The 15,848-nt window shown below is 62.4% G+C and overlaps 1 protein-coding gene across 2 annotated transcripts in view; it reads left to right on the top strand.

Annotated features, from left to right (window-relative positions):
• Positions 1-15,848, top strand: part of LOC122378570 (lysine-specific demethylase 3B-like) — a 58,540-nt gene that overhangs the window by 32,369 nt on the left and 10,323 nt on the right. For both annotated transcript variants that reach the window (XM_043359795.1, XM_043359796.1), the window contains exon 3: positions 8,277-8,445. In XM_043359795.1, coding sequence (XP_043215730.1) covers positions 8,277-8,445 — 169 coding nt within the window. The remainder of the gene's footprint in view (positions 1-8,276; positions 8,446-15,848) is intronic.

Raw genomic sequence — 15,848 nt, 5'->3', positions numbered from 1 at the left:
AGTTGGACCACTGACACTAACGTCTCCAGGATTTATGGACAATATCAACCGAATTGTGCCGAGTGGATAAGAATTTGTGTTGGCAAAGTTCCTGAACTTGAGCGCTGTAGTTGGACGCTTACGACCGGTAGGAAAATGTACGAGTTATGTTTGGACATGGTATTGTTGCACGACCGTACGATACGCCACGCGGTTTGAATTGCTACGGTGGCTTGGTGATTGTTTTATGCTCATGAACTCAAAAGGCATGTGCTCGGTTCTCCACGTTCCGTCGTTGCGACTGACGGGATTTACCGGCTCAGCTTCACCCAAAGCCGCCGTCTGAACGCGGCGTGAGTACCATCTTTTGTCGGTGACGTGAAGGCGGACAGGATTTACGACTCTCAACCACCGGCCACATGACAGAGGAACGGCACGCTTCCGCGAACGGTCGGCTGGCAGCGCGCCGGCTCTCAGAAGGCCGCTATCAGTTACACGGCCGAGCGTGCTCCGCCGCTCCACGGACTGAGCCGAGCTCCTCTGTGGCCGAGCGGGTGTTGAGCGCCGGGACGGACCGGCTGTTTGGCGGCTGTTCCGTGTGGACGGCACCGCGTCCCGAGCACCGCCCGCTGGGTAATCCGGCCTCGGGTACAGGGATCAGCCCAGCGCTCTCTGACCAGTTTGTTTGTGTGATTCTCGTGACCCTGGACTGGACCAGCCCGGCGGACGGACCGGCTCGTTGGCCGGCCGCCTACGCCGCCAGTTTCGGCTCTGTTGATTGCCTTCGTGCTGCAGCAGCAGCCGCGGCCGGCGGGGGCGTCACCCCACGACCCGTCCCCTGCTGACCCGGGACCATTCAGAGGGCTGGACGGGCGGCCCGGGCGGACGCACCGTCAGCTGTCCGGCCGCGGCCGCTCTCACGCCCCCTCCCCTCCTCCCCATGCCGTGGGAGCGGCCGCCGCCGCGCTCTCACGCAACAAGGCCGGCGCGGCGCGAGTCCGCCGGGCGGCAGATCGCGCCGCGTGAGCCTGTGTGCCGTCACAGACCGGTTCGGTGGGTTACTCAGACGCGGACGTGCCGTGTCATTTCGAGAGGAGTGGAGATGGGATCTGAGTGAGCCTGCTTATCGGGAAGGCAAGGCTCGCCTGTGTGTTTGGCAGCTATATGTAGCAGCACGCGGGGAGGGACGAGGACGCTTTAGATCGTGCTGCTGTGTGGCGTGTGCGTGGTTATGAAGTGGATGAGAAACGTGCGCCGTGCACTCCTGATCCCATAATGCTCACAAGTGAGCCGCGCTCAGTCGTGGGTACTTTCCGTCGCACCCTCGTTCAGACTTGGATCTGGAGACATCGATCGACTGCTGACTAAACACTCACGATCCCGCTTTAGTAACGTTTACCTCCGTCCGCAGTCGTGGGTCTGGTTCAGCATAGATGACACAATAAAATAAACACATCGAATTTAGATAATCATACAGGACAGCACGCCGGTACAGTTGTCGGCAACCAGCCCTCGACGTAGCGATGAGTCGCGTTTTTTTCGAGTGCCTCTACGTGTGGGTGCACTAGTGCAGTGCAGTGCCACGTACCGTACTTTACCGTACAGTCTGGAACTCTACTGAAGGGAGTGCCTACCAAGTGGAGTGCGAGGGCGTACCCTGACGCTGTGGCGCTGTGGCGTCATCCATGCGTCACCGTTGACCTCCGACCTGCCATCCGGCGTGTCGGGCCCATCTGTCTCTCCCTCCCCCTCCCTCCTCCAGTGGGGTGGGTAGCGTGCAGTGGCGGAATGCACCTCCGCTGGCGGCGCTCCTCCGGCCTCCGCCCAGTCACGCTGCTGTAGACAGGTTTGCAGGGCAGAGCGGCTGAGGTGAGGAGAGAACAAGACATAAGACTCCACCCGGGTTAATGAGTCATGCGTTGTCGCAAATGTAACGCAAACACTGACTACCGCGGTGCGGTGCTTGGAACAACACCGCTGCCCCTGTAGCAACACTGCGCGGCGTACCTACCCGGCGGCTGGCAGCCGGCGCGGCGGCCACCGCGCTCCGTTGCGCCACCGGGCCTGTCGGCTGGCGGAGGAGCGGTTGTTTACCTGCCCTGCTCGGCTGGCAGTGGGGCGGAGGGAGGGGCTGAGCCCATTCCGCGGACTCGGTCGGCCCGTGAACAGCGCCGGGTGGTTGGCGGAGGCTGTAGGCGATGCAGAGTCTGAGGCTGTAGCGCTGCACTGAGTATTTACTGCGGAGGTTAGCTGCGGGCTGGGGCCAACTGTGGTTATCTGCTGAGCAGAGCAGCTGTGTCTGTGGGGCTTCAGTAGCGCTGCTGAGTGTGCTGCTGACGGCGCTGACGGCGCGGCTGGCTGTGCTGACGGTGGAGCTGCGTCAGCGATCTCAGAGAGACCGTCCGAACCCAGCCCAGACAGCCCCGGTGTCCGACCGTCTGAGACGGTCGTCTGAGACGGGTGGTCTGTCGGGAGGCCGGCGATCCCGTCTCGAGGGGCTTCTTGAGTATGAATACGCTAGCTGATATGTGATGAAATTTGGTACCGCGTGGTGCCGTACATACGATGCCGTGTGGTGTCGTGCGGTGCCGCCTGTTGCCGTCTGATAAAACTGTCCGGCTTCTCTTGGTGCCATGTGATGCCGTCTGGTGCCCCTTCCAAGTCCAATCACCTCACGATGCAGCCAGGTGCGGCCGGGTAGTCCCGCCGCGGCCGGCCGTCACCATAACTCGGCGTGATGGAGAGCGGGGTGTGCACTTCCAGTGTCGCCGTGTCCCGCCAGCCCGGCTGAGTGGCCAGCTAATGAAGGGGAAGTCTGAGCTGACGGCGACGACGTCATCTCAGAGCCGACTGGGACGGGCTGGGGTGACATCACGGATGGCAGCAGCCAGAGCCGTAGGTGTGGGAATGGTTCAAGAGAAACTGATCAATGGCGGGGGCGCTGCAGCCTCCGGGTTGCAATAGAGCATGTGGTACGTCACATCCTTCAATGTTGTTGCTTCTGTGTTTTGATTGGCGTCTAAACTCACAACCAGTTGCGTCACCTGCCGCTCGCAAGACCAGTTCCTGTTTGTTATAAATCATATGACGTGGTTGGCTTTGTTTTGAGCTCAGTGACGCAGTAATCTCTCAAATCCTGCAGCGGCCGTATGTATCGGTCGGCCGCTGCGGCCTCGGACACGGCCTATCCGCTATCACCGGCGCCGATCGATCATGGCAGCGGATGCTCCGGAAGCTGCCGCGCCCCGCCGCCGGCCCGATTGGCCCGCCCGGCCGGCCGGCGATTGGGAGCCGAGCCAATGTCTCGGCACCGCTCGTCGACGCTGATTAATCGGCCGAGTTGGACGGTCCGCCGGCGGTCACGGACGCTCTCTGGGGCCGCGGGTGGCGCCGGCCGACCCAGCCGACTCCAATCCCAAGTTCGGAACGCCACTGCGAGCATGCCGCTGGGGATGTATTCTGTTCGGGGCGGCGCGACGAAATGCCATCTGGAAACGTGCCATCTGTCTGGCTTAGGGAACGGCGGTGGCTCTGAGCTCATTGTCCTTGGAACTGTGATACACAGCCGACGGGTCCGGTCGAGGTTGATTTGGGCCAGTAGGTATGTAATCACCGACCATGCTGGGGGAGCGCCGTGCTTCGACGGCCCCGGCCGACTTTCGTGACTAGGGTAACATGCATACTGGAGTCGCATGCCGACAGGGCGGTATTACGATCGAACTTTGCAGCGCCTGCTCCGAGTTGCTGGCAGTAGCGCCACTGGCGTAGGAAACTGGCGGCGGTTCTCTGCTGTATCGACATTTCCCGTGCGCTGAACGGGAAACGGTGTGGCGGTTGGGTCGTGAGAACCGTCCGCCACACGATAACGGGAACTGCTCGACGATTCACCAATGGCAGGCGGTGCCCCACCTCAGTGGTCATAATCGAGCTGTTATCGAGCCTCGAAACGGTCACCGATAAGCGGCAGAATAGCTCACTGTGTGTTTTGCGATCTCGAGTTCTACGACTGTCTCAGAATGAGGTCGATAGCATTACCACAGATGAAGAAACCTTACAGGATGCCGGGGGTAAAATGTTCCGTGTAGCGCTATCAAATGTTTCGTCATAAGACGGCCGTAGAACTCCAAATAGCATAAACACGGTGAGCTATTATGGTTCGTTGTGATATACGGGGCTGAAAAAGTGGAGCATGTTCCACGTCGGATTATGTCAGCTTGTTGACAGGATAGAGGGTTTTGCCTCCGGTTCTGTCAGCGGTCGGTACATCAGCCCCGTGACGGGTGCATTAGTTGCCGACGTCGGCTGTCTTCCTAGCTGGACATGCTCCAACACTGTTCGGCCTACGATCAATGCCGAATGGCTTTAGTCCGTGTGCGTGGTAGCCAATTATAGCCGGCGGCATAGCTGTCGTGTGACAGGCTGTACGGTGGACCATATTGGCACGATTGTTTTGTTGTGCCCGTGCACATAGTGTGCATACACACGGTGTGTGACACGGGACCATTTGTCAGCGGAATCGCGTCCGACCGCAACGGCGTCTTGGCAACGGCACACAGCGGCCGCCAACACCTGACCCCCCCCCCCCCCCGCTCACCTGACACGCTGGCGCCGCGCCGGGCCCCTCTGGTCCAAGGTCGCTAGCTGAGTCACGGCCGACCGCCGCCGCTGTGACTTGTGACAACGCACTGCGGGCCGCTGCGCGCCGCCTGTCGCGCCCCCGGGTAAATTGTGGCCCATTTCGCAGAAGGCTGGCGCGTCTGATTGCGCACCTGGCTCATCCTCTGGCTCTCCGGGGTCGGTGACGCCCGATGCCGATGTTGCCGCTGCTGGCTGGCGCTGGCACAAGCGCTGGTTCAAGGCCAGGGGGCCTTCCCGGGGTGCGGCGGGGGCGGTGTGGCCCTCGCTCAAGGCCCTATATACCCCCTCGCTGACGACAAAGGCGCGTGTGAGTCGGCCAGCCGGTGTGCCAGCTCTCCCGAGGGCCGCGTTCGACTCAGTCAGTCCCCCGCGGTGATCGGCTGAGGTCGGACTCGAGCAGACTCTCAGCGTCGCAGACTAAGACTTCGCTCAACGAACGCTTATGCGGTGAGAACGACTATATGGAACTCCAGTTTGGTAACGTATTCAAACCTTCGTGGTCGGATTAGTCAGAAGTTTGAATGGGAGCAGTCGTGTCCCAGTGAAAGGTGTGGGCTCCTCCGTGCATGACGCCTTTTGAGTGGCGTTTTTCAGTGCTGAGGTTCACTGGCCCGTCTTTCATCTACGGCGTGACTGGGTCCGGCGCCACGTCATTTCCATTTCTTTGCGGTCGGTCGTGGCGATGCTAATCGGGACGAGTGGATGGCGTGCCGTATCGCGGCTCTCACGCCACGCTCCGGTTTCGTTGTCTGCAGGTGGCCTTCACTGTTAGCTCACATTCTCCCGTTATTGAGCTGAAACTTATCATTCCGTGGATGACTTGTTTGTGAGCCGTGTGAGAGTTTTTGAGTGATAGAGTGGGTGAGGCTCCGAGTGTCATCGCTGCGGCGCTGTGTGTTGCGGCTGTGGATAAAGTCGCTACACACTACGCATACCGTGCTGTTCTTTATGTATGCCGGTAGCGCAGGGTTCTGTGCTCGGTGTCTGCTCGCCTCAGCCGGCTCAGGACTTAGCTAGTCAGTCGGGACAGGCCGGGCGCCGCTGCACGCTGTCCACGTGTGCCGTGCACGCTGGCCAGTTACAACCCGCAGCACAGAGCCGTCCGGTTGTCCTTGAGCGTGCGATCGAGTGCCCCCCCCCCCCCCTCCCGGCCAGCCGGCGCTCGACAGTCACGGTCAGGGCAGTGCAGTGCCGATTGCAGCGGCTCACTCCCTGTGCATTTGGCGTGACCGACGGCAGGGGCGGGCTGACATTGCTGACAGTCATATCACGCACGGGCACCGACCACCGAGTGGCCAGCAGATCAGACCACCTGATGAGCGTGGAATGTTGCTGCTGGGTGGCCGAGCTATCTCACATGTCATCCGCGTGGAGCGTCCAGCAGCGGCCGGGCTCTGGGATGTGTGAGGGAGGGAGCGCCATGACCCGGTGCGCCGCCATCCCGGGGCGCCTCGCTTCCACGTGGCCGGCCGTCCAGGTGTGCTGACGTCGCTCTGCTGTGTCATGACGTCACGCTGCTGTGTCACGGTCGCGCAAAAGGGCCAGTCACGGCTGCCTCTCTCCACGGGCATCTTCGGACGGAGCTGAGGTCTCAGAACACATTCTACCACACTCCACAGTCTGCGTGCCGAGCGGCGAGCGTGTCGGCAGACGCGGCTTAGAGCAGGGCTCCTGCTTGATCTGTTGTGTCTGCTACGGCGTGTAGACGGGCTCGCGTGAGTGCCGTCTGAGCTCTAAGCCGCTCTTCGAGTCGACCTCGCTCACGTCTTTTTGCCAGCCGACAAAACAACATATTTTTTTACACCAGTGGCTCTGACAGTCTGTGTTTCTATGCCGGTGTGGGGACACAGGTGCTTTGTTCCACTCTGACTAATTGAGCTCTTTTCTTGTTTATGAATTGTTTTATGGTCCGTAACCCGCCCGAACGTGTCGTGCAGTGATGACTGCGGGCTGTGGCGTTTCCTACTCAACCCTTACCCGACGACCCGTTGAACCAGGGCGCAGGTGGCACCCGGCCGCTGCCAGAGGTCGGGGGAGGTTCCCTGTCACAGTGTTGATGGATGTCCCCGAGCTGCGGCACAGGTCGTGCGCTCAGTCACTGTCGAGCGACGACCTCAGCTCGGTAATACATCCGTCAGCGGCGAGCGCGGTCTGCACGCCGCGCGGACGACAGACCCGGCTACCTGCAGCGTAGACAATATCCCCCTCTCTCGGATTCTGTAACCCTGACCACACCGCGGCAGACATGCCCACTGCGTTCGTAATAATTCATGACGGATGTTCGCGGTGAACCCCCGAGTTCCACTCTCGCCGGGCGCTGTGGGTGACATCGGCGTGACATCCGCCCGCTCGTTCCGGGCGTCTCTCTGCAGTTTGGCGGACGGGATGGGGGCGATACGTCTCCGGCTGCAGCCGGAGAGACAGGCGCCAGCCGGGACGGTCCGAGGACCACCAGCGGAGGCCGGCCTCCCGTCCGTGTGAGCTCAGCCGTCCGTGCCCGGCGGCGGTGTCGGCGTGTGCAGCCGGCGCCGTGTGATACAGCACGGCCCCGCGGGCCACGGTCGGCTCCACACTGCAGCGAGCGGGTGGTTACCGAGCACTGAGCGGGATGTCAGGCGGCGCCGACCGGTGCAGAGAGCTCTCACGGCGTGGAGCCGCGGCGCCCACCAGCTGTTCGCTGCACCGACCGGCGGATGGAGAGCGGGCGGCGGCCTCCGCGCTCGTCACTCTCTGTCGGCGGGAGGCTGTTTTTGCGGCAGGTGTCCGCCGCTCCGCGCCGCCTGCCGATGGCACTGCGATGGAGAGCGTGATTGTCGGGCCAGATTGCTGGGTTAGATTGTCGGGTCTGAGTCGTAGAGATTGCTGTGTCAGTGACACGCAGTCAAGCCGCGTGGCCCAGATCGGCCCCATGACTTTGCATAGGCTTTAACGAACCATAATCGAAGTCTGCTCAGACTGAGGTAGCACTGGAGCATCCTTGACTCGCCATTTTGCCTACCCCATCTCACTGCTGCCGTCTCGTGCAGCTCCACGACACACACCAGTCCTGCTAACACCGGCGTGCCGCGGCGCTGGTTCGATGCCTCTGAGTATTTTCTGAGCGCGGCCGCCGTCCGTGCCTCCGCGTGTGCCGTAGCCGAGACGGCGCACCCATTGTCCGCGCCAAGGTCGCTCGGGTGGCGATAGCGCGCTATCCTGCACTGCCGACGGCCCGGCCGTGGCGACAGTGCCGGTGCACGGGGTTCGGAGCCCGGCCCGCGATGGCCGCCGATACCGCGGTGATGTCGGGTCACGCCTCCGATAACGGGTGATGGTATTACAAACCTGTGGGCGTGGCGTGTCAGCTGCAGGCGTGAAGACTGCCGAGTGGCTCTCGATGGCGTGCTGCGTGACATGACGCCCGCTGGAGGTGGGTTCTGCTCCCACGGTGATTCCGGGACCGTGTGGAAATCGTGACGTCATAGGGGCGCTGTCGGCTCCGCTGGATAATCGCATTATACTGTCATGCATGTTAATCCCATGTCATGCTAATGTCTCTGTTTGGCTTTGTTTATATCCAGCTTTAACGGCCACTTCCATGTTGATTGCATGGCCAGTGTGATTTCAAAGTTCGCCAGTCGGTTTCACCCTCCTGACCCTGACGTTTCTCTCGTTCACAGTCGGGAAGCGGCCGAGAAGCAGCAGCGAGAGGCGGAGAAGCAGCAGCGCGAAGCGGAGAAGCAGCAGCGCGAAGCGGCCGAGCGGCTGCGTCAGGAGGAGGAGCGCAAGAAGCAACAGCAGGCTGTCTCACAGCACTTCGCTGAGAGCATGCGGCTCATGCAGCAGAAGGTAGGTGACCTTTTGAGAGCTGGAGCGCCGAGCGGCGCCTTTTTCAGCCGGCAGACACGGGCAGGGGAGGAGGGGTCCGCCCGCAGCGCTCCCAGCCCGCCGTCCGTCCGTCGGAGCCCGTGTATGGTCTGCGGCCGGCCGGCGAGGCCGCGGCGGCTGCGGTCAGCCCTGTTGACATGACCGCAGAGTGGACCGATTTGGACCGACCGCCGGCTCTGTGTATGTCGTTCCGAGCCAGACAGCTGCACCGAGTGTGTTTGTGACTGTCGTATACCGAACCCGTCCGAGGAGAGACGGTCCAGACCCAGAGTGGGTCGGTCGGCCGGCGCTAGCCGCGGTTTGGAAACGACCCACCATGCGCCAGACTTCTACTTTGATACTTTGATTATGCTGATGCAGACTGATATCCTTGAGGCTCTGTTGGTCCGGTTTTGCAATTTTGCTGGCGAGCAGCTGGTGCTGGTGGCGTGTTAAAACGTGGAGTCATTCGTGCGGACGACTAGGGTGGACTCAGTTGGATCACAGGACACAGTAGTCACTGTGCTGCGTCATAACTGTGCTGTCGTTACAGCTATGCTGCCACAGCGCAGTGCTGTCGTTACCGCTGTGCTGCTGCGGCCTTTGTCCCATCTGCAACGTACCCTGTGACACCGAGCGACCCGGCCAGCGAGCTGGCCTGTCCCCCGGGAACGAATGGCTCCACTCCAACTGGCCCCGAGCGGGCGCGCCCATCAATCGGTGCCGAGACACGTGGCGGCCGAGGGGCGACCATGGGGAGAGCTGACGACCATGGACTGGTCGTGGGTGGCATGTGTCAGCCTTGAGAACCGCAGACGTCTTTCCGTTTAGAGATCAATTTGTGATTTCTAAATCGGGCTTTGTATATGACATCTGTGAATGTGTTGCGCAGTTCGCCAGGCTGCGTTGGTGGAGACAGACCACAGTCGTGGGAGGCGCGTCGTCTCACGTCACCCATCGCGTCACGCGCGGCTGCCACGGCCACCGGCGCCGAGCTGCCACTTTCTCGGACCAGCTGGCGCACCGCCAGCGCTCCACGAGCCCGTGCGGAACGGACCGCTCGCGAGCGCCCGCTCGACGCCCGGCGGCGGCCGGCTTCCGCTCGTCATCGGCCGATTGCCGGCGCGGTGGGACGCGTTGGCCAGCGCAGCTGGGACGCTCTAAGTGGCCGCCGCCGCGGTAGTTACGCCCAGCTGCCCGACGGACCGCCGACAAGTTTGGCGACTCTGGGAACTAACTCTGTCCGGCTGCGGGAAGTTGGACCAAATGCCACCGGACTCGGCAATCTGCGAGTGTGGTGCTGAGGAGGGGTTTGTAGACTGGGAGAGTCCTTGTCAGACAGTCCGATGGCCAAAAGTCTGTTGAGTACGCGCGATGAGAGCGTCTGTTCGTCCGTCCGCTCTGATTCGTTCTCCGTGCCCCGGAGGCCTATGCTCACTGCGGCGCACAGCATCCCCGCCCACAGCGTGTCGGTCGTTACCATGACAACGGAGAGCAGCGAGAGACGCCGCCGGGGAAAGGTCATCGGCTGCGAGCTCCATCGCAATGGCCTGGGTCGGTCGGCCGCACCGGCACTCAGCGCGAGCGGTCCGGTGCGTCGCAGATCCTGTCTGCAGCGGGAGCGGATTCATCGGAGAGATGGGTCGCCCCACGCGCCGGACTCCCCCGTCATATTGATCTGGCGATAGGCTCCGGCGGTGAGATTGACTGAGATGAGATTGAGAAACCTGAGAAATCTCCTTCTATGGTGATCGCCTATGATGCCGCTGAGCTGGCGGCCTTCCGTTCGGCCCGCTGTGAGCTTTTATCGGAGCACAGCTGTGTGCTAGCGGTAGGCGGATGCGAACCAGGCCCCCATGTAGGACACGATACGCCGGACCCACCGGATGTTCAGCTCGCGGCTGAATCCCGGAACGGAAGGCGACGTTCGGACGGACCGGCGGCCCCGCGGGCAGGTGCACGTAGCGACGTGTGTCGATAAAGGCCGGCGGGCCGTGGATGGGTGACGGTCCCACCGGCCCGGGCCCACCTGTTGCCGAACCGTGCTGCGGTGAGCTCGTCATCACTGGTGATCCCCGGCTTTTATCGTGATGCGGAATTAGAGGTCGACTCGGGCACTCGGTCATTGTTTGGTCAGGAAGTCCGGTCGCGTCATCGCAGCTCACTACCGTGCGTGCGGCGGTTCGTGACGCGTCGTGCTACTCCGCTCGTGACTCTGTCACGCCGTTCGGTGATATTTGGGCGGCGAGCCGCGCTCGGCGTGGTCATGACATGCCGTGCCGCCGTGCCGCGGCACGTCGCGTCGTTTCGTGTCGGGCGGGGTCGCACCGGGATGGTCGACCCGGCGGCACGGTAGCGCGGCAGCGGTGGCCGGCCGCCGGTCAATACGGCTCTGTGAGTCAGGCCGGCCCGGAAGTCGGCCCGTGGCTCGCCGGTCGACGCGCCGTGCTTCCGGGACCGTGAGTCACGCTGTTGGACAGCGTGGGGTGGCGTCAGCCAGTGGACGCCACCGCTTGGGCGGACATGGGGTGAATATGATCGCCATATGATCGGCAGTTATCCTCGGCAGGTGGAGCTCAGCTGCCTGTCACTTCAACAATCTTGGAACTCTGCTTTGCAAAATCAATATCCAGTGGAAGCTATTTACGACTGTGAGAGATATGTTGCTTACAATGCTTGTGTATCGTGCCCGTGCGGCTCGCCGCCTGTTCTGTACTAATCCGCCGCGCACCTGGCCCACGCGACCTACGACTGTCGAATTAGTCGACTGATTTTATCCCGAGACCGGCCTGGGCAGAACGGGTTTGGCCGCCGATTGTGGGCTGATATACCCGAGCGCAGACCCTGTATTTGTCCGGCTCGGTGCAGCTGAAGCTGGTGGATTTCCAGTCGCTCCCCTCCCCGTTCCCAGTCTCTCGCAGGCTGTGTTCCATCTGCGTGGAAGGGTGCGAGCAGCAGCGTGCGTCTCCTGGCGCCCAGCTGTGCTCGGCTGGGGTTACGGATCGGTATGAGGAGGGGCTGTTGACCGCGGCCGGCCGACATACCGGCGCACTCCGCCCCTCAGCCTCTACCCTCTCTCCCCGCGCGGCTGTGGTGATGTTCGAACCTCCCGTCCCTTTCTCTCCGGCTCGCTCGGTCCGGTGGCGGGGATGAGGCTCCACCGAGCACCACTGATGACTCCACTGCCGGGGGCGTGTCGCAGTGACTCAGCGCGGTGCGGGCCGACTCCGATCGCCGCTGACCGCGCCACTGCTGCCCCGGACAGGGCGCGGCGCCGACAGCCGGCGGCCGGCCGCTGCATACGAATGGCGTGTCCGGTCGCCGCCGGGCTCGAACAAAGGAGCGCGCCGCGCCGGAGGAGGACCGGCCGCCGCGTCCTGTCCCGATCTGCAGACCGCCGCTGCACGTGGCCGCTCCGCTGGGAGCGGGCGAACCGCTCGGCGCAGCGCGGGCCCGTGTTGTGTTGTCGGTCGAACCGCTCTCCTTTTGTGGCCGGCCCAGCGACCGACTCCCCCGCACCGCACAGCGCCGCGCCGCGCCAGCCGGCAACAAAGACGGTCGGCCGGGGCCAAAAGTCAACGGCCTACTCCCGTGGGAGCCAGCGCCGGCGGCGCTGGAGGCGGACCGAACGAGACTGGGGCGGGACGACGGCCGGCAACTGATGAGCTGGTGAGCTGGTGAGCCGGTACTCAGCGCGCTCAGTGAGTCGTGTCAGTGGCGAGTGCCAACGCGGCGCGAGCGGCTGTGGTCGCCCAAATCACACCATGCTGGACGATATCAGACCGTCATGGTCATGACAGCAGTCCGCCGCGCCGCCTCGCCGAATCGCTGTCGGCGCGGCCCATATTGAGCGGCTGACTCGCGCGGCGCGCTGGCCCCTCAGCAGCGACGACCTCGGGCGGCGCGCGGGACCGAATCGATGCGGGACGCGCCCGCGCCGCACGCCAATGGCATCGATTGTCGCACCTCGCAGTCGGGCCGTGCCGCCGACAACCCCTCCGCGCGATCCGTGGTGGAGAGGAGGGGAGCGGGAGAGGGAGGGAGGCGCTCAGAAGAGATGGGGAGATCGGGAGAGGCGGGCACTTTCGCTGCCGACTCGGCGCGGGTCGTGTGCCGTTTCTCCGGCCGCCGGCAGTGCTGACAGAGCAGTTCGAACGACGGACGCTGACGTGGCTGGCGGCGCCCCGCCGGAGCCTGAGAGGTGCACGGCCCAGAGCACATCACAGTGCAGCGCAGTATTGGGGCCGCTCGGCCGTGGACGCATTGAGGTCAATTCCGATAATTTGAAATAAACTGAAACTGTCCGAGCGAAAAGGTCTGTAATTGGTTTCCAGCCAGAGACCGAGATGGATGACCGATGTCTGCCTATGTGGCAGATTAATGTCCGATGCTCGGGTCGGACCGCAGCAGGGCACCTCCTGCAGTGAAGCCACTGCACGGCGCTGCACTGGCGGCGGTTACCAAAGTTGAGCAGGAACCCAGTGGGCGGTGCCGGGAGGTGGACCACCTCTCAGCGCCCCCGGCGCTCCTGGCAACTTGCCAACGCCGCACCACGGCCGCGCGCCGTTCCGCCGCGCGCGGCCGTCTCTGGTGACCTGTGGCCCCAGCGCGACCTGCGGCCCTAACATTACCTGTGTGACTGCCCTCACCTGTGGCCGGTCCGCAGGGATTGACTCTGCCATGAACGGGTGGCCGTGTTGGCGCGGTGAGAATTTTCCACCGCGTCACGCGGCCAGCTGCGCCGTTCGGAGAAGGCGCTGTTCCGCTGACTAACGCCTCCGCTGGCTGCTGCAGTGGGTATCGGTCAGCCGTTCCGTGCACCCTGCAGAACCCGCCCCTGCCAGCGGACCCCTGCCGAGCCCGACCGGTCGGCTGACTCAGGAGGCGCTCCTCGCCGCGCGCGGTGACGGCCGCGGTGACGGTGGTTGTGTCTTAGGTCACCGATCGATGGGGAATCCCTTCCGCATGTGGCGCAGGCTGGTGTCTGTGCGCCACCTGTGCTCGCTGCGGTATGGGTGTTCATAATGCACCGCCCCGGCCCGTTTGTTCAGGTGCCGTGTGACATTTAACGCCATAGGTCGCGGTCAAGTGACGGCGCCATTGATTCGGTAACCTTTGTTTTACGATGACGTGGGATGCCTCCATATGGCCATGGCTATGAGCTCTTCTGATGGCGCTGGTGTGCGCTGTGATTTGGAGCCGATCGATGGCCCCGTTTGGCAGCGACTCTCGCCGCCGGCACGCTGCCTTATCAGCGCCGCGAGGAAGCCCGCTCCCGCCGCCTGGCTGGGACACTTGAGTGTGGGTTTGAAATGTCAGCGATGTGCCACACTGGGTTCAATTTGCAGGCGTTGACGTGAGGTCGGCACGCCCGCACGACGGAGGCGGTGGCTCGTCGAGGGGTCTCACGCCGTGGCACGAGCGGACCACGGACGGCGTGCGGCCGTGCATAATGGCACCTGGCAGGAAGGGCAGCGCGCCGCCCCCTGTTGCCGGCCCCATTCACCCCACTCGGCTATCGATAAAGCACCACTCAGGCGTGAGTGGGACGGGGTCGGAGGGCGATATGCACCAGACACGGTATACGTAGACGGGCGTCTGAGGACGCGGCGGCTGAGCGACGGGAATGGGGACGCGTCACTTTGTGGCGGCTGTCAGTCCAGCAGTAAAGATCGGCCTCCGTCCCGTCCCCCCCCCCTCCGCCCTCCCGGGCGCGGCTGATACCACATTCAGACGCCATGACGTCGGTAAACATCGGCCCCAGTGAAGACCGGCCAGAATGCATTCCTCGTTTATACACAATGAGGCCGTCGCGAGCGGCGCTCGCTGGAACGAAGAGCGACCGCGGCGCGACGCCGACTCGCCATTATTCATAATGAAATGGCACGTGCGACGCCTTCGAATACAAAGCGGGCCGAGTGCGTTCGATGGAGCCAAATGTGGACTGGTTCCAAATGGATGTCGCGCATACATAATGCATGTCGGTCCTAGGAAGTGTCGCGGGACTACGCCACGATGGGTTGGTGGAACGCGGTGTAAGAAATTAGAGCACCCAAGCACCTGTCATTGGCAGACATTATGCGAGCTGCTACCTGCTGACAGGCGTGCTTCTATCGTTAAAAATCGCGTGCAAGATAGCAATCTTCGCTCCGTATTCGTGCGACGACGGTCTGCGTGCGTGACCAAATATGGTCGCAGGCATCCAACAGCCGGCGGGTCCCAATTTCACTCGGCAAACGACACAGAGAACGCCGGGCTCTCACCGTCTGACGAGCTCTCGGCGGGCCGCCGGCGGCCACCGAGCGCGCGGTTTGTCCTTGAGCCGCTATCGGCGCCCCATGGCCGCTGTCGGTTTCGGGACGCCCGTCCATTGCCGGCGTGTGTTGCGACATGGCGCTACCGGCAGTGGTGAGGAGTCACTGCCTGTGGGGTAGAATGAGGAATCTGACAGGTCGCCTGGGAACGATGCGGTATCTGGTGTGCCGGGCACAGTAGCCGTGGTTGGGGGACTGTGAAGAACATGATTACAGAATCCGGAATCGTGCTGCTGTGTTTGATTATATTTCGTGTTTATAAAACGGGCGATTGGCGTGCCAGTAGAACAGCAATCTCAGCGAATTACTGCGGTTTACATATTGGTGGACATGGTGGTGTCTCCGTCAGCCGCGTAACGTTATTTCAGTCCTCTGAAGGACAAAGGTGGCTCATTGATAGCCTTCAAACGATCATCGGGCGGTATCAAGACCTCCAGCTACCTGAGCTGTCCCGGTCGGCTCCGACTGCCGTCCAAGGGGCGATGGGCAGGGCCGCGCGGCAGGGCTTGGTTCCAATCTCAACGCCCGGGTGGGGTCCACTGCGGGCACTCACGAGCACCAGGCGGCACGGACCCAGCGCGACTGTATGTTTACTCTGGAGTGTACCAGAGCCTGTCAGCCAGTCACTCGCCCAACTCTCTCCAGGCGATCCGACGGACTTTCGAGCTGACAGACGGACGGAATGTTTGATTGCCTTGGTTAGCTTTCAAGTCGATAGATCGACTGGCGGCGGCGAATCTTCATGCGCAGACTGTTGTGTTGAGTTACGAGCGCCATATAACTTTATCGCTGCGGCAGCCCTGACACACAAATCATCAGGTTGCAGCGAGTTTCGTTTGGGGTCGTCCAGGAACTGATAATGATGCTCGGGTTTAAAAGTCTACTATGGGACATTTCCTCGATATCAACACGGTCTGCTCCGTAGTGTGACCATTGACTGCAGTTTGACGGAACCGATGCTATAACACTGATCGGTCGGCATGCAACAAGTGCCCTGGAACGTCGTTGTTTTGCAGGCGGCGCCGCCACAAAAGAGAGGCCTGTTTTTCCGCGGCCGACCGATTTCCTCGC

The sequence above is a fragment of the Amphibalanus amphitrite genome, unplaced genomic scaffold (genome assembly GCF_019059575.1).
Source record: "Amphibalanus amphitrite isolate SeventyFive unplaced genomic scaffold, NRLGWU_Aamphi_draft 000061F_arrow, whole genome shotgun sequence".
Classification (NCBI taxonomy): domain Eukaryota; kingdom Metazoa; phylum Arthropoda; class Thecostraca; order Balanomorpha; family Balanidae; genus Amphibalanus; species Amphibalanus amphitrite.
This window is presented reverse-complemented; position numbering and strand designations above follow the sequence as displayed.